Raw genomic sequence first — 19,842 nt, forward strand, 5'->3', positions numbered from 1 at the left:
TGTATGCAGTAAGCTTCTCACGGGTAGTGATAGTTGTAAAACTTCCATGAAAATCTGAACAGTGGAAGTTCCAATATTTTGGGTTATGAAATTACCTACTTCAGCCTGGTTTGGGGATGGTACATCACATTTGGCAAAACTTAAAAGAGTGTGAGTTAATGAAGACCACTACATGTGTAGGTAATTGGCCAATTCCTTCCAACCTGGCCTAACACCGATCTTCTCCTTGTAATAATTAAAATAACACGTCCTGTTTAGCCTTTCTGTGCTTTATCTTCCAGGACAGCAAATACTGTAGTGTCCTCTTTGACTAAGGTGAGTAATGTAAAATGATCAGCTCAGTCCCAGGGTTCTGTTAAAAATGTCCAGACCACCAATAAGTCGAAGTGATCCCAGAATAAATTGTCACCACTTATTTCAGGGTTGGAAAATGATAGAAATTGTTATATTGGAGGAAATAATAGAAAATGAAGATGGAAAATAGTATGGAAGAAATGGAGTTAGACTGAATTGATTTCCCCCCAAATTAAAGATGTTTGCATGTTGAATCCATGAAAAAAACTGACTGAAGCTCAAATGAGCAACTCAGTGTAGAGTTGTTTTTCATAAAGTAAAAACCTTGTTGTGCACATATTAACCCTAAATAGTGAGCCAGGGGAGAGGAATCTGCCCCTCCCTTTAACATTTTTTCTGATATTTCCACAGTTTTAAAAGTAACTCTTTGCAGTCATTTTGACACCGTTTTTTACAAAAATCCAACATACTTTTCTCATGCAGCATACATTTTCCAGAGATGGATCTGCCCAAAATGTATACTTCCACTGCAGTGCTAAATGCACCCATACTGACACGCATGTAGCCATAACTTCAAATGACCATAACAAAACCATCCATTTGATTGAGTTCAAACTTCATGTTTATAATGAGATGGAGTGTCTGTATATATGCAAGCCACGTTAAAAAAAATCAGGCATGGCACAGCCAAGTTCTTGCCCCCCCCCGCTGTGAGATGGGCCAAAATAACCTGGCTCTTTTTGGGTTAAAATACACCTGTATTTCAAAGAGGTGGCAAATGTGACATGTTTTGTGTAAGCTAGCATCAATTTTGCACCTAGGAAATGGAGGTAGGCTACTTTATGGATTGGAGTACTCAATAGATTTGCCCACGGTTTTAAACAAAACACAGCTCCCTTTACTACACCCACTTCGGGGGGGGGGGGTAAGTGGGGCCTGGAAAACAGTCCATGAGCAACTGTAATTACACAATTTGAGTCTGAATTATATTGCGGACAAAGATATTGCGAGCATAGCAGCAAGTGGGTCATCGCATCAACTGTAAAACTAATCTACACTGGCAAATTTGACCTACATTTGGTAGGAACTCTCCACATATTGTGGGTTACAGAGAATGGTACAATGCAAAGACATATGAAAAAAATCTGCTGTGTTTAAGTACAGTAGCTGGAAAAGCTTCCATCAAGCATTAACTCAGGAAAGTCCTCTCCTTTTTATTATCAAACAAAGTCCACCCCACTAGGCTGAATGAAGTGTTAAGTCCCTGTAGGTCCTAGACAAAAGAGCTCCTTAGGCCCAAGGTATCAGTGTTTTGTAGGCTACATCCCTCCCTCAATAGAAGCACCAATTCAAAGTACTAGTTAGCACTAGAGCCTTGTTTTTGTATTGATATAAAGCTTGAGTAAGCTATGAACTGTACTTACATGTGCATGTAGTTTAAAGCTTTCCCGATGTCAAAATCTCTGTGGGAGAGACCCAGATTCTTTTCTGACATGTGAATAAATGTTGGTGTTTTTTCAACAGTTTTTTTGGAAGCCCTAAAACTTTCTGTAGGATCCAAAATTTTTCACAGGCCATAAGCCAAGTGCATACCAAACCTACTGAACAATTAGGCCTTGCCAACCGGTAACTTGGAAGTTGCCCTTAGCCTTGATAATCTTTTGAACTTCACAAAGGTTAATACATTGACCGCAGCCCTCACTTTGGCAACAGCCACAAAAAGTTACCTCATTTACCCCCAAAGGTGGAAAATTTACATCTAAAAGCCCAAAATACCATGTATTTTATCACTCAACACAGCACCTTAGCTTTTCATCTTACACAGGTTTGGCTTGAGGGGGTGGAAAAGAGAAATTCTTCCGGGTAGATTCCTGGGGTAATTTGGCAATGATTGATGAGATGCCGCCTGTGACATTTCAAGAGAATGTTGTTGGAAATGTGCCGAGGTAAACTACAGAAGGCTGTCGGGGTTCCAACCCCCTCCCCCATCAGAAATTGGGCCCTTCCCAGTGGCTTGCTGCTGGAAACAAACAAGGCTTTGTGTTTTATGCCATCGGCATTGTGGTTTTTCAACCTCCTGTTCACCATTTGTCTAGGCTGCTAAAAAACTGCACAGAGAACGTAAAAAGAGTCCATGGAATATCACATCGCTGTAAATGGTCATTTTTGTTTTTTTTCTTGTGTACACTTTGAAGGGAAGTCAGGGTCTGGGGTTCTTTCCTCACCGTTCGCCTCTGCAACCCCAGTTTGATTCCCAGCTTGGTCCTGAACTGGATTAGGTTTTCAGTCCGTACCTGAGTTCCTTGAGTTTTCCCCCAAATATTCTACTGGAGTTATCTGCTTCTCATTGTCTGCTCTCTACAGGTTTCTTCAGGCTTTAATGAGCCTGAGGGGTGCCTTAAGGAATCGGAGGTTCCAATACCATTTTGTAACTTTTGATTCAAAACCACAGAGGGCACCAGGTAGCTCATACCCTTTGACTTTTTGTCTATTTTTTTTTTTTTTTACTTTTTAATTGACTGCTTTGTAATGGATATATTGCTAGGATGGAGCTCATTTGCAAAGATAATCAGGAAGCCAGACCATGTTGTGAACAAAAGCACACCCTCTTCCGACCAAACATGAGACATGGAAGTTGCACCTGTGCACATTACATCACCTCATGTGCTTTCACAGCCAAGCCACATGATTTTTCCGCTATCCAGGTTTGGCATGAATTACATGTACTTTAACACAATGTATTAATTGTTTAAAGGCCAGTTCATAATACAGGCGTATGTGACAGCAAAGCCAGCTCGACGTCACCAAAGATTTGCAGACAAATTTTTACTAAGTTGGAATGGGTTCAACTTTTGCAAATATGCAGTATGAATATTTGATCTAACATCAAAAATTTGCATTTGTGTTTGCTTTCATGCCAAGCATGAACAAACATGAGCTTGTGACTAGGATACAAACAACTGATACATTTTTGACTGAATGATCACTCAAAACAAAGAAAGATTACCAGCATGTATAGATTCCAGTTTGGTTTTCTTGCCGACTATCTTTCAAGCACAATTTGATCTGGAAATTAAGTTATACTTACGTATCTAAATCATGATTTAGATACTATCTGAGCACATTTAAATGCTTCATGCTCGTACAATGTGCCATTGTGGAGCTCCAGCAGCACACACACAAAATGAAGTGCGCTACATGTCATTTTGAGATCAGACCAGATCATTTTGAGCTCATGGGATCAGATCCATCAGCATATTCCTGTACACCAACTCACAAGCACTGAACATTATCAAGCTGGCGTCGGAATGTTTTTATCCCAATTGACTCTGCCATATTAGAATACTGAACAGTCTTACATATGCCATTACCTTCAGAAATGGACATTGAGACTAAGTGATAGGGTTGGCGATGTACATGTACCATGTCTTACCAATTATCAAGTTTGGAATTTAAAGCAGCACCAAATACGTGACCAGACTTAAGTTTTACAAAACCTTGGTTTTGTTCACTGCAACCCTACTGAATGCTGATATCTGTCTCATAAAAAAATTTAATAACCCTAGCAGAAAGCTTCAGCTGATTTTAACTTGTAACACTAGCTCAAGTATTCTGAACATTTTAGGCTCTTCTCAGATACAAACTCACCAAGCACAGCAGCGCCCTGGCTCGGTACAAACGGCACATTGTTTTTGTACCATGTGATGTTGGCAGGAGGCTTGCTGACTGGAGGGCGGCAGATCAACGTTGCGGCAGAGTCTTCCACTACCTCTACATTGGACGGACTCTCTGTAAAGAACCAGTCCATGGCTACATGAAAAAACAAAAATAAAATGTAATTATTAGTTTACTGATCATCTACCCTTACTGAAAGAATCTGTGAACCAGGATTTCCGTAACAGAAGTGATGTAACGTACATGTAAAGTGGATGAAAGCTTACAGACACAAATCTGGTCCGTGCAAGAATTGTTGAGAGCACTACAGTCTCAAAGGAGCCAAGACTGCACTTGAATGTTTTGGCAGTGGCTGAGGCTAAGGATGGATCCCAATCACTTATCTACATGTATGGCTTGGAATTATATTTTTATTTATACACTACTCTATCGGAATTGCCACAACCAAAGACGTGTGCACCATTTTTGCCGCAGCTACATGTAAGTACATGTCATTCAGATACAGCCTAACATACACATGTGAATCCACTAGCTAGTGGCTGCAGCTACGGTGTTCTTAACACAGACACCTGCATTACTCCTAGTGGCAATCAGTTAATACAGACACAGCAATACAGACACAGCATAATATGCTGTCAGACACAGCATAATATGCTATGTCTGTACTGCATCATTAAAAGTGACCTGCAGAGCATTTTGAAGGGCTGAATGAATGCAGATTTTTATAATGAATACTTCAACAATTTTACAAAACACACACAAATCTGCCAAATCATTGACAGCAAGGTGTGCAACTTCACGTATCAATCAATTAACCCACACAATGTTGTTTAAGAATTCTCTGTTTGAGTCACACGTAACGGGGGGAGCCAAGTGGAATGCTGGGTCCCATTTCATTATCTTGAGGAAGCTGAAATGAAACAAATGGCATGATCTGTGCAAAACAATGCACAGGTTCCCTGTCGGTGCATCCCTGGGGGTGAGGTGGACAACACCTTTTGTTAAACAAACAGGTAGCTCTAATGTTCCACATGTGGCCTGCAAATCAGAACAGGGAAAGGAGGCTTTCTGCATTCCGCTGTTTTTCATTACAAAGTGCACAAGGGACTTAAAAACAAAAGACTCTATAATACAGAGTACACAAAAATAACGCTTTCTGCCTTTAGGGGCAATTCCTACATAAGGGGAATTATGAGGTTTACTGAGGTTGGGATGCCAGCACAAGCATTGCATGAACACAAAATAGGTTGGTGACATTTCCTCCTCTTGTGGTCTGCTAAATCTCATTAGCATCAAAGTGTACCAAGAAATCTGTTGCGTCAAGTATATGTACACTGAAGATTCCATCCACTTTCATTACATGAACTGTTAACTATTTCTGAATTGTACAAATCACTTTACAAATACATTCTTAAAATAGCAAAGGTACATGTGTAAGAAATTTTTCCACTATCATTTCATATCAATACATGAAAGACGTCATCCTGTGTGTGCTGTATGATAGTCATCCATGAACATTTTCAAAGACTACTGGATTTGTTGTAATATTGAATAGGTCGTGATGAAAGTCCCACTTCAACCTTTTCCTCCCCGATTCTCACTCTGTTAATTTTAATCTGCTGCATGATTTAGTACTGGTACACATTTCCTGCAACAATGGTAACCCTGATTCCAGTGGGAATAAATCTTGGATATGATGGGACATTTCCGTCCATTTTACACACATACTAATAATAATAATAATACAGCATTTATAAGGCGCCTGTATCTGGTGACCATTCAAAGGCGCCGGTCTGATGAAAGAGCCTCGGTCTCAAGAAGGAAAAGCTAGGACATAAAGGTGGGTTTTTAATCTCTGGGCAAAGAGTGTGGGGTTATGTGTTTCTCTCAGATCTACCGGGAGGGAGTTCCAAAGACGGGGGGCGGCACTTGAAAAGGCCCTGTCACCATAACTGCTCAGGCGGGTTCGAGGAACAAATAGTGACTTTCCTGATGACCTCAAGCCCAACACACATGTACCTTTCTTCAGTCACTGTTCATATCCACCTTGAAATGCACATTTCAAAGACATCAGATTCCAGCGTTCAGTTGAAATAAAAATCTGGATTTGCTGTGACATCAAATAGGTCATGATGACTGTTCCCATTCAACTCCCTCCATTTTCAACGAATCATCACCTTTTTGCATGTAACTGTCCCATTAACTGCACTTCAGATACATAGCTATCAGTATGAACACAGTCATCCCTTCCTAAATCTTAATGACTCAGAAGTTATTATGGTCATCATCAATGTAGCGGCGCAAGATGGATAACTCGGCCAAAAAGGCGTTATCACCATGGGCGCCATTCGAGTGTGAATGCACAGGCACAGGCAGAGTGTGTGCCGGCCTGTCGCAGCGCCTGCACTGTGCATTAACATGCCTTGCGCAGGTGTAGTCCAACCCAAATGGCGCCCATGCGATAACAACATTTTACTCATATTCATGGTGAAGTTCCCCATCTTGCGCCGCTACACAGTGCTATAAGATCTTTGGTCATCACTGTCCAGATTTTACTACTCGATAACAGTGAATCATGATGCAGACCAGCATGTGCATACATGTGTACATTGTACATGTAGATGTGTTTTCTTCTTGTTTGTTTTTTGTGTTAATGGCACTTTCAGCTTCTCAGGCTATTTGTGCCAATAACTATACATTTATTCATAACCTTTATTAATCAGCATCACATTAAGGAGGTCAGGAAGAAGGTCCAGTTTCACAAAGCAGGAGGAAACCTGCAACAGCAAGTATGGACTGGAAACCAAATGCACTTAAAGCCAGGGCCAAGCCAGGACTCGTACCCTGGCTTCATTGGGGTAAAGCAAGAAAAGAACCGCTATGCTAACCTGCTCCCCTAGATGTGTCTTTCACGAAGGTGGTATTTTTAGCTCAATGTGCTTAGAACATTCAACTCATATAAAAAAACTTGCGAGGCACGCTTGTTCCCAGGAGGAACCCAACACCTCATGTTATGATGTGAGCACGATTTAGCCAAATTGAAATATTAATGCAGTGACAGGTACCGCCTGGTATCAGTGAAAGACGATGGATCTACTTGCATCATGGTGATGGTGATGAAAAGGATTCTTCCTTCCTCAGAGTACATGCATACGCATGGATCTTGATGGCTTCAAAGTCAAAGTTTGTTTCAATGCTGACAAATATTTTTAGCAGTTAATAAGCGTGGACAAGATTGGTTCTCTAAAGCTGGAAGAGCGTCTGGAGAAAACTCCAGAAGATTGCATGACTCACATGTGATCTCATTAAAAGCATGCACCTACATTACTGTCATAGCATGAGTACACTTTGTGGCAAGTTCCATGTTACATTCTACAAGTACGTGCAATTTTGGAATATCATTTCTAATAAAAATCAGTCCCACATTCTTAATGTAAGGGCTGTTGGAGAGCTTCTCCCTAACCATCCTAATACTTTGTCCTTCCACCAACCCTTCCGCTGACCCCGCCCCTCCATTTGCCTCCTTTCGGTGTTATCTTTTCCATCTGTCAAACTGCCAGATTCCTCAATAAGATATACACGTCCCAAACAATCTGCAAATTAGAAATGATTAGGACAAGGGGAAAGCTTGACTCTAACCTCCCAACTGCCTGGTTGGAGGGCGGATGGAGTGAGTTCACAACATGGTCAAAGCACAAACAAACCAAAAGCCTGCGAGAGGCGGCTCAAGGAAATCAGAAGGGACAAGCCAATCAGCATGTCTGACTTGGGGGGAATGAAAGAGGGGTTGAGCAAGGTCAGAAGACAACAATCACAAAGGTCACCAAATTATTCTAAATCCATTGCATGTATTTTTTACAATACACGTATGATACTATTTAAATTTGCTCAGATTTTAGAATATCCTTAAATGGTGATATGTACATGTATCTCAGGGAGGATAAGCACCCTTAAACTGGAATCATAATTTTTAAGCAAGTAATAAATTGCTTACCATCACATGCAATTACGATGACTGATTTCTACTTCCGGAAAAATGCAAACACAGCAAATCCAATACATGTTTTTCTTGATGGGTACAGGTACATAAAAAACACTAAATCTTGTTGTATTATTTATGCAACGTGTGCAGAGAGGAAATTTGTTTAAGCAGAGTTCCACAAGAGTAAATTCACTTTGAACTGTATACAAGAACAATTACACAGATGCCTCTGCAACCAGGCAATTGGTAAAAAAACTTACCGTCTTTGATCCAGTTTTTTATGTATGTGTACATGAATTACACTAATTCCTGCAGTAAAGCTATGTACCTCAAATGCCAGGAAACAACAAAATGTGCCATCCTACAATGTATTTAGCTGTGTTCTGCTATGTTAAGAACCAAGCACACATTTTTTCAAAACTATACATTCACAGTTGGGCAAGTTCCAACTTGTTGCACGCCAAAGGAAGAATATACTATCAGCTGCAACCTGATCATGGGAAAATGTCAGAGAACTCTGTTACTCAGAGAAGCAGCAGCATTTGGATGACAAAGTTTGTTCGGATTTGTTATCTGAGTCTGTTAAATGGAAAGCGGTATGTCACTACCAGAGTCTGAAAAGGTTGCAAGGAATAACACTTGTTTTAAATGGGTGCAGATAACTGCCATTTTGAGTTGGTTATAAGGTATCAAGTTCATTACAACTCCGGACAAGCTGTGTGCAGATCAACTGGCTGTGGCTAGGATTAGGAGTAATGCACATGTTCATGGGAAGGCACTGCAGCCACTAGCTATGCGGCTTCCATAGGTATATGTGCCCTCAACAGCCACAGTCATAAGGTTTGGACACAGATACAATGTCATGTTCTCTTGCAAATATACGGCCCAGCTTCCATCTCCAGGCCCGGCATGCTGTTCACAGCTACTCTCTAGATTCTCGTACTTACTGGCTGCAGTTAAAGTGATGGGATTAGTTGACACCGCTCCGAGCCGGCTGGTTCCAGTGCACACGTAACTCCCATCATCAGCATCTCCGACAGTGAGGAAGAACAAGGTGCCGTTGGCAAGAACTTGGTAACTGGTGGTGTTGGAGAGGTCGTAGGGGTTGCTGGCCCGTCTCCAGCTGACAACGGGAACTGGGTCGCCTAGGATCTGACAGGGGAATGCTGCTGAGCTACCTGCTGGGACAATCTTACTTGAGGGTGCTATGCTGATGTAAGGCTCTCCAGGATTGGCTGAAGGTGGACAAATTAAAATTTGGGAATACTGAAATACAAACCATCATGTCTTGACCCACAAAATGGGGAAACTGTAAACTATTAACGTTGGTGACTGCATAGTTGCCAGGCCTATTACTTCACCAGTTGCGACAAAAACCAATCAGACAACATGGTCATGGATGTTACTATTTTTAATTTAATATTCTTACCTTTCCAGCATAAACTGAAGGTTTAAACCACTCAAAGGCAACTCCAGAACCAAATTCTGGGGGAACTTGGCATTTTTGGATGGGGCCCAAAATTAGGAATTTTTTAAATAAATCTTTCATGACCATTGGGGTCATTTCATTTGGTGAAGTTACATTTTGGGACTTTTAATGAGAAATAAAATGGACCCAAAATGCCCTTTCTCATTATTTGTCTAAAGATCCACCACTATAATTTTAAACGTTATTTCTTGAATGACAGATTTTTAGGTAAGCTCAATTTATTTGTAAGCATCAAAATCTAAGATTTTCAGTTCTTTTGCAATGCACTTACGATTAACTGTGAGTGTAGAATATGCACTTCTTTCAACCTGCCCACTTAAAAGTCGGTTGGTCACCACACAGCGATATCGCCCCTCGTGCCTCTTGCGTACGTTGTTTATCTGAAGTGTTTGGGACCTCTTCAGGGAATTGAAGCCACCAAACTGCTCCCCGTAGGACAGTTCATCGATCACTGGTAGTCCCTCCTTTTCCCAGGTGATGGTCGGGAGGGGACGGCTATCGCCAGAGACACACTGGAAGTAAGCTGGCGCAAGCTGCTTGTCTATGACGGTCTGATTACCGGTGATGAAATCCACAGGGTTCAGAACTAGGCAAAAGAGAACAAAAAAATTGGCTTACTAACTTGTATTACAGGGTCTGTAACACGTTTCTAAAAATACTGGCTCTACAGAATAAATGCTCAACATGTACAGTTCAGGACAGAAGTTGCCTCAAAAGACTTCTTAAAGGTTTTGATGGGAAGACGTTAGTCCTAGAAGCAGACACTCTTGGTACAGTAAATGTGTCCTTCTTTATGGGTTCTCTGCATGAACCAATGGAGCAAACATTTACGATCTGCAATACGTGCATGTTTGTTTGCCTATCTGGAACACAGTACAACCAAAAATGAATAATCTGCCTACAAGTACATATATCTGTAGTGTTCAGCATGGGTTCCACAGACATTACGGCCTGCCAGCCCCTGTAAGTTTGTTAGCTGTAAGGGCATACTTGCATGGATTACAGATAACCTTGGGCATTAGTTTAACTGTGCAAAACCCATAGCACTCAGTGCTTGAATGTGATTACAGTGCATGCATCACAGTATAGGGCAAATGATCAACTCCATCTCAATTCTCTGTAATAGTCCATCACGAGCCATAATCACAAGTGAACTAGCCTGAAAGTCAAGTCTCCGGATATTTCATTAGTAAGCTGTGACAAAAACATTCCTGTGTCACTGTTCCTCCTGCTACTTATGGCAGGGCTTGCGACTGGGCTCTTGAAAGGACAAGTGACTTGACTTGTCATGGACTCCACTACAGCCCTAGTAAAGAGAAACTTTACTGAGCTGTGACCCAAGGTCACAAAGATATATAAAGTGAAGCATGCCAGTCAGGATTGTCTACTGCTAAGTTCCAACACCACCAAAAACTCATGTAAAAAATGTTTCATTCTGTGATTCTTTCCCACCAAGTTTTTCTAGGAATCCCTGGGAGGGAGACTTGTTTTTGGACAAAGTGGTGCAGCATTGCATTATGTGACTGAGGCTGCATTCGAATCAGTTGTCCAGACCCAGGTCTACGTGGTCTAGGTCTTCACTCCATTGGAAATAACCAGAGATGTGCAGACAACGGACCTAACCATACACCTGTACAATGTAGCTCTCGAAGCCTGTTTTGAGCACAGTCTATAAGCAAATTTGAGATGACAAAATACGGGTGATTCTTGATACAATGTGCCACCAAGAGGATGCTACAGAAAGGCCATTTTTTGTAGTGCATTGTGGGCAATTCTATTCACCAGCTGTACACGGGGAACTTTAATTGTTCTCAGTGTTTGTTCCTCAGGGAAGGAGATTTGTAAGTGTATTTTGAGTTGCAGTTTTAATAAATCCCTTCTTTCTATTCCATGGGATATCCAATTCTATAAAAACTTTCCCCAAGCTGTCTATTGACATATATTCAAATGCAAACTGTGACATGGTGGCCATGATTTTGTTGACTGTAAGCTTGAAAACTGGCCTCTTCATGGTAATCTCTTGGTGGCACACTGTACTCTTAATCACCCCATTGTGCAAAAAAAGCCTACAAGACATGCACTGTATCTCGGTTACAACTGGTTCTCAGTTTATTTTTCTTAGCACATACAGTATATTGTTGCCTGGCAGTGGTTTCCACCGATCAGAAACACTGGACCCTGGCAATTGTGGCCACTTCCACACAGATGCAATAAACAATGACTCTGATTGTTAGCATGGTTCCCAGAGAACTTTTCCTCAATTACAGGTATCTACGATCACAGTACAAGACAAGGATAATTGTGCCCACCTGGGCAATGTCTGATATAATGAGAGGTCAGCTGGTCCTAGTTAAGGCCAATCAATTATCAAAACAGGATTGTCGCCATTAACGACATTTCCCCATCTGTTGTCATAGGAACTCACCTGTGCCGGACAGGTGAAATACAGTGCATATACGTGACCAACTAGGGAGGTTGAACGGGCCAGAAACTCAAAAATAGGTTATTTCGCTCATCGCTCCATTTCCGTATAACCTGGAACTAATTCATGCCCAGACCTGACCTTGCCAATGCTCCAGTTTCATTTCTACACCTCAGTTTGAAATGAAACTGGCAATTTCTTGGTCAGAGAGGTTTCTCATGCGGATGTATACAATTTAGCACACCAGACATGTGCATGGTCTTATGATGTCACACCAACATGTTCTGTTTTGATACTGGGGGAGGCAGCTTAAAGCAGTAATGTAAAGTTAAAAGATTTACCGTTCTGACATCTACAGAGCTTGAGGGCTTACAATTTTTTTTATGTTTTTATACCACACGACAATGCTTTCAACTGAAGTTACGAAAAAATAATAAAAATTCGGCACTGCCAAGAGTTCCCATTCCCATGGCCAGTTCCATGACAGCTTAGCCGTGATTAGAAGTACATGCTACTTCCTCGTCTATCTGCGCTCCTTCCCACCTCACAGTTGGCACATCCCCCTTTTCGGAGCTAAATCAGTGCACAATTTGGCAGGAAATGACAAGAACAAACCACACTTGCAACATACATGTATACAACAATCTTCCATGGCACTGGTCTCTGTCAAATGAAAGAAAACATCCCGGGATGAACCTGAAGATTAGGGACAACTGCACTTGGGTCCATCTCTACTGACTTGAGTGAAGAAGTCCCAATCCACAGGTGTCCCATGTCACAGAAGACATCGAAATCATCCCAGCTGTGCCAAATTAATCAACACAATATTTGCCCACAGGGAAGATTAAAAGAGGAAGCTTTTCCGTTCAGCATGGTGCCTCTCTGAGGATGACTGAGACAGGAAGCTTTCAGGACAGGCCGAATGTAAACAATTTATGAGAATACTGTGGAGAAACACACATGCAAATTTTAAGTTTCCCTGTAATAACCAGGGATTTGGGTAGAAAGAACCTCAGAAGGGACAGGTGGAGTCTACAGCAGACATGGCAGAGGAAGGGGGATATACCTGTGACTTTGAACTGAAAAATCTTCCCTCATTTGAACTTACATGTAAAAGTAAAACAGCTCCAGATTTGACTCTTTCAGTAAGTGAAAATCGGTACTTTTGATTATTAAAGTGTGGAATTAAGAGTTCTTTACACTGACTACTGGTGCCTATTTGTTTTAAAAGCCTTCATCAGTGCACAGGTTAGTAGCATGCCAAAGCTTTAACATTAACAGCCCTTGCACCATTTCAAAACCAAGACAATTCCAACATGCGTTCCTACATACAGGTGCATATGTGTCAAGTGCTGTTTCACTGCTCAGTGGGCACGTCTTGGTTCTTAAGTTTGCATGCTACATGTATTTGTTGTGCTCCTATACATGTACTTTTCCAGTTCTTGAGATTTCTGTTGAAGAGAAGAACGTTCCAGGTATAAATAGAAAGTTATTTTAGTGCACCATGAAAGTGGCCCATGGAAAGTCTCTGCACTTCAGCTTTTCTTGTAGTTTGGTGGGACTTTATAGTGAGGAAATGCTTCCCTTCTTCTTGAGATAACCTCTACTTCTACAGAAACCTAGGTGTGAACTATCTTAATAACCTTAGCGTTTGCCATTTCGGTTTTGGTCAACATCTTGAGAACCTGTTGATCTTGTAAACTACATTGGAAATAGCAAATGCATCTATCAGGAACCCCTTGAGTATATTAAATCAAAGGATAAACGTCTCCATCTTACTTCCACAGAGTGCAACTGTGCAATTCTGTTGATTTATCTTCTTCATTAACTATGGAAATATGCATGTATGCCACGCTGCAAAGAACATCAGACACAATGGGAAGCTGGGAGGGTTTTATGAACTACAGCAAGTCTCGATTTTATGAAGAAAACACACAGCAGGGCAGACACACAGATGCATAAACACCACGGGTGGTTGGTTTTAAGGCCACAGTGACGACATACAGTGCAAGACCGTTTAATGACGGTATCCTACGCTACAGCTGCGCTTGGCTGAAAATCACAGAACCAGTGAGTGGGACTTGTTGGCATACGAAGGAAATATCTCATTGATGCTGCCAGCTTCGGGGCATGAAACTCAACTTGGAGCTAGCCAAGATTTTTTTGGCAGTATACGTGTACATGTAGGTATCACTGTTTCAGGTGATCTACGGAGGAATTTTGGCACTTGTTGCTAAAAACAAGTAACAGTTTTGGTGGTTGGTCACTGGTTGAATATTTTGGTGAACATTGGCTTCATCTATGGTCATATAAACCATGCCCCTGAATGGGCTCATAAATAAAGTTCACATACAACCATGTTCATGTACATGTATAGTATTTCAGCTTACTCTGCACGGGGTTGTAGTTTTTCAACAGGATAGCTGCCTGTATAATATTACTGTAATATCAGTGAGCACGAGGTTCAGTCGTGATCGTAAAAGACTGATTCACAATCTTTACCCACAGTCGTAGGCTTATCAACTGTACACATGCTCAGCACCCCAGTAGAAGCCTGTTAATCCCAAACGGATAATTTTTCTCCATCAACAACAATTTGTGCTGAATGCCTGTACTTCAGGTAATCCTAATTTTTTTTAGCTAACTTTTAAATTCTGCATCCCCTGGGGCAGGTTGGGAGCTTCTCGGCTGACCCCCTTACGCCACTGATTGGCAGCCTGAAGGAAATATCCTGTAGCCAGCCTGTGGGATGGCAGGATTTGCCCTTTTTCCTCTCACCTTTAGTACCACTTCCGAAACACCTAAAAGACCTTACCTGAGGGTTAGGGGTGGGAGAAGGAGGTAAGTAGAGACCCCAAGCTTGGAACGGACTTTCCAATCACTGTGATAAATTTGTTTTCCAGATTGTCAATCAATCTTTCAATTGAAGGTTACATCTTTGGCATACTTGTACATGTATTGCTCTCTAGTCTTTATATGGACACCACAGGGAATTTTTTGTAATGATCCCGGGTGATACGGTCAAGCAAGTAGAAGTACAAGAGTCTTCTAATTGTGGGCTTTTTTAACACAAACATGTATTAAGATGTCTTGTCCTTCACAATTCTGGAGTGTACATGTATGTGACCAAAATTCTAGTAAAGCTGTATACATGAAGGAGCAGGCTTGAGCACAAACTACAGTTTGGCCAGTAGTCGATTGCTTTTTAACAATGTACATGCACAAATCAGTTACAGTCTAACAACTCTCGTTGGTCAACTTTTTAAAATCTAATCATTACTCACATTTGACCACTGACTGCGATTCTCACAGCGTACATGGACACTGAAAACTCATACAGTTATTTTCATGTGAATGGTTCCCTCTGTAATGATAAATGAAATCAGCTATTGGTATCCAGCGGTGCGACCATACCCCTGAGCCTGGTCCAAAATGGTCAACTAGATAGTCCCAACCATCCATTGCTCGGTTGGTGTTAGTCGAACGTACTACACTGAGGTATATTGTTAACTATCGCTGTCGCTCAAACTTGCCCTAGGTTGTAGCCAAGAGAACCTTCATTCTCAGCTGCAAGCAGGGTGGTACAAACATGTATAAAACACTGCTGAGATTCAAACATCATTAGTTGGAGCAAAGAAATTCCAACTTCAATCGAGTGAGGCTAAACTAGAGTGACGAGTTCTGTTAATGGAATGGTACATGGTGACTTGCATGCAATCCATTTCTGAGAACTGATCACAACTCGGCTACATTTGCATGAGATGGCATTATGTTTGCGTGCTCCTCGACAGCATATGCTCCACAGTTAAAAATGTGTTCAATTTTTCACTTTCTTTCACACTGGCCAGTTTTTCAAGGGTTTCATATCCTTTTTAATGTATAGCTGATTTCAAAGCTTCACAGCTGAATACTACTTTACAGAAACATAACAGCTGTGACTAACAGAATTGAAAATATTGACGAATCTTGATGAATTAGTCGCTGCATCAGAGTACACAATTTACTGACCAGGACAGCTGGGGTTCATTGATTGAAAACAGTTGCCATCCATACATGTATGTACATGTTGTACATGTACACTGAAATGCCTGACTCACATTAAAAAGGATTTAAAAGTTTCACTCATCTGACATGATCCACTGTACAACCAGCAAACTTCCAAGCAATCAACTACAATATTCATCCAGCCTGCCAAGCAAACAGTGCACGCTGGCCAATGAGGTAGCAACTGTGGATCAAGTGACTCTGACAACTTTATAGCTACAATCCTTTTTACAGCTTGGCTTAAGCTTATGTCAGTTTTGCTGAGCCTTTTGAGATTACACAAGCCAATGGGTCACGCAAGTCTCAACAGGGACTGAACTACCCAAAAGTTCATTATCTTGAAATAGCTAGAAATTCCATTTTCATTGTACAGTCTAATTCTGCAGTCAATCCACAGTTTTGCCTTTGGCATTGTGCAACCAACTATTCACTTTGGTTGGGAAATTTACCGTCATATGCACGCTCCCATCTAGAGGGAAGGGGCTAGTCTCCCTCTAGCCCCTGTCACATTTCTTCCCCCCCCCACGTACCTTGCCTCAGAGTAAAATTTCTGTGATTTTTCTCTCTACGCCTGGCTGCGGCTGTAATTAGACTGTGGATTTGCACGACACGGTTTGGTGGGGCCCACAATTGGGCCGTGCACCCAAAGCCGCTGGCAGGAAATCAGATAACCTTATTTGGGTCTCAGACACGATATTGGAACAAGAGATTGGGGAAGGGAGAGAGGAGCAGGAGGTGTGTGGGGGGCTCATATAACATCATATTGGACTAAAACTTTCTACTAAAATGGGTGAAATTTTGAGAACTACGTCAGGGCTTGTGACCTAAAAGTTAGCACATGTGATATGGAGCACACTTGTCAGCATTTCCCTGGAGAGTGTTTCGAACTTGAGCAGTTACATTCTGCCTCTAAATCCATGTTTGAGGGTGTGTAGTGTTCAAAAATCAGTCTAACAATTCGTATTGGTGACAGATTTTAACCTAGAAAGCTTCTGAAACTACAGTATACGACAGCCTTCCTGTCAAATTTATAATTTATGAATTGTACAAATTCAGACCAGGTCCTGAGCCAAATCAGGCAGTTAAGGATGCGTCCAGTATGATTGCTCCTGAAGTTTACTGTATCCACGCTGACCTCATGTACATGTACATACATGTAGATGAATGTCAGTCTACAGTAGAGGGCTGCAGCTGCTAACAGACAGCTTCAATAGAAATGCTTTTGACGTGGCAAAAACTTTCAGAGACATAGTACAATAATGACAGGGTTAGCATCCGGCACCAATTTTGTGGCACTGCTTTCATAGCTTAGCAGAAATGTTGTATTTACTGTACAGTTAACTGTAATGCAGCTATAAGCACTAGTGGCATTGCTGTGCTGACTCTTGGGCTTGCACTGGGGTGTCTGTGTATTCTTGCATCACTGATATAATCAACAGTTTCCTTGGAGGCTAACTTGCTTTTGTTGTGCTGTTTTGCTGGTCTCCATGAAATAGATGTCTCAGTGCAAACTGGCGGTTAAGCAGGGTTGTGAAACTGGACCCTGATCTAACCATCTATATCTTTTTTAATTGCTCGACAACTATCGAGTAAGAACCATTTGCAAACAATACATACATTGCATGACAATTGTATGAACACTGACAAATGTCTCTTGTACTTTACATTTTTCTTGTAAGAGTCTCTTTGCCCTTTTAAACTTACATGCAAAATAGAGCATGGCTGCCACGCTCTCCTTCTGGTCGACAAATCCCCCGGATGATGTCAGGCTAGCGATGCAGGAGTATGTTCCCTCATCACCACTCTGTGTCGGAGACACGTGAAGGGTTCCGTTGGGGTAGACGGCCACCCGTCCTCCGGCACTCATGGGGGCATTGTTGTGTTTCCACTGAATAGTGATAGTCCCAGGCCGCAGATCGACAGCCATGCAGTGAAATCGCACTGCCTGGCCCAGGGCAACTACTGTGTCTTGCGGCTCCTCCTGAAACACTGCAGAAAAATTAAGATTGCCTTATCAACGATGAACAACTCATTTTTAGAACATGCTCAAATAAGCTTTGTATTTATACTCAAAAGCAATATAATTATAAAAAGATATTCCCAATGAAATTACCTACATGTAACTGTACAACTTACAGTGTACAATCCAGAATAATCTGTTCATTCAGTTTAGTATCATTAAATAAAAGTATAAATTCTATATGAACAGTGCCTAAATGGGGGATGGAATGATATAATCACAGTTAAATGGAGAATGGATTGATCAACTATCATTATCAACCATCTATCTTCAATATTAAATAGTAAAACTGAAGATGGCATCTGACTTCACTTCTAAACTTACTTCCACTGAAAATCAGAGATAAGATCTGCTCCGACATGGAAAAAGTGTACAATGCCCATCCTTTGATGAAATAATTATTCAAACTACACACTGACATCATTACAGATTATTCATCCATTCTGGTTTTTGAGTAATGTCTTTTTGCATGGTACTCCTGTCTGAAGGAGACCAGTCCTGAAGCAAGTGCTGGAACCCCCACCTATTAGTAACAGCTTTCCAAAAACCAATACATCCATATAACTATTAACAGCTTCCTGCCGGGTGGCATTTGCATATGCAGGATCAGTTCCCAGGCTGGCATTGACTTTCCGTTTTCAAAATTCTTCAACAATTTGTAACTTCATTCACTGGATGTTTACACCCACATGAATGACTGTCTGGTGGCTACTCCGATCTAGCAGGTAATCTCCATTGACACCTGAGTATTGCAGCCAGGCCTGCCGCCCAGTAAAGAGAGACCAGATTGTGCGGTGTTGCGTAATTTTATTAGTTCCTAAAACTGGCCCAGCGTGTTGCTGAATGGCAATGGTGTCTTTTCAAATGCAGCCATATTAGCATGCAGCAGTACCGTATCGCTCATTGCCGGAGAGCTGGAGCACTTTTGTCCCTGCTGATAATACGCGGGCACTGAATGCCGCAAACAGTGATATATTGTTTCGAAACAATGACAGATTACCTCCACTAATGCCAGCCAAAAAATGATAGCAATTCCCAGCAGCTCAGTCTTGTGTTCCGAATATGGTCTTTTGTTACAAGGCCAATCTCTTTTTTTGTCCGATTTCGGGCACCCAAGCTAATGTATGCGTACAAACCCAAGGTACCCGGTACCGGAAGCACCGGCACCAAGTGGTTAAAGCAATGTCATGTACCAGATGGTGAAGCGTTTATAAATCAGCCCAACCAAACATGCATACTTTGAAGCTTCAAATAAACTTCTCTGACTTTTCATTTAGATCTTACAATTCCTTGATATATCATACTTCCCAAACTCCCTAAAACACACAAAAATGTGTTCTGGTTGGCAAGGACACCAGGTACGTATTTATATTTCTAAGTTATGTTTAACTTTTCCCTAAAGTTGTAAGCCAAACCATGAAAAAGGAACTCCTTTTATGGTACTGGTACATTCAAATTCTATTGTCCAGATGGAAACAGTTGGAAAATGAGTCCCATAGTTGATGGGGAGTCTGTTACAACTGACCAGAAAAGGGAAACCTATGCAATTCTGACAAGTTCTGTCTTTAAAGCACACCTGACAATAAAATCTTAAACCCTGGACTTGTTTTGGGCCAACTAAGGAAGGGTTCATTTTGAACCTCACCACAACTCTGAACTCGCCCCGTGAAGACCGTGGCAGTTCAAGCAGAACTGAACCGTCAATGCTAAAAAGCGTTTCGTCCCGATGCCTGCCCTATGAATCACCGCAACCTTTCGGGTTGAAACGGCTGTGGAATTTCTGACATTTTCAGTTTGGGCAAGTGTGCTGCTGTACACATCACACACTCTTATCTTCTTCTTTTTCGGATGCTGGCTCACCCAGATAGCACTAGGGGCAGGAACTAGCATTAATTTTCCTGGAGATCATGAGATAC

The 19,842-nt window shown here is 41.5% G+C and overlaps 1 protein-coding gene across 2 annotated transcripts in view; it reads right to left on the bottom strand.

Annotated features, from left to right (window-relative positions):
- The window catches only part of LOC110988113 (contactin-5-like), a 136,063-nt gene that overhangs the window by 97,525 nt on the left and 18,696 nt on the right, over positions 1 to 19,842 (bottom strand). For both annotated transcript variants that reach the window (XM_087143618.1, XM_022251365.2), the window contains 4 exons: positions 17,611 to 17,895; positions 9,712 to 10,026; positions 8,899 to 9,186; positions 3,943 to 4,104 (listed from right to left, as the gene is read on the bottom strand). In XM_087143618.1, coding sequence (XP_086999744.1) covers positions 3,943 to 4,104; positions 8,899 to 9,186; positions 9,712 to 10,026; positions 17,611 to 17,895 — 1,050 coding nt within the window. The remainder of the gene's footprint in view (positions 1 to 3,942; positions 4,105 to 8,898; positions 9,187 to 9,711; positions 10,027 to 17,610; positions 17,896 to 19,842) is intronic.

The sequence above is a fragment of the Acanthaster planci genome, linkage group LG11 (assembly GCF_054643075.1).
Source record: "Acanthaster planci isolate LZ-2023a linkage group LG11, COTS_SCS, whole genome shotgun sequence".
Taxonomy (NCBI): domain Eukaryota; kingdom Metazoa; phylum Echinodermata; class Asteroidea; order Valvatida; family Acanthasteridae; genus Acanthaster; species Acanthaster planci.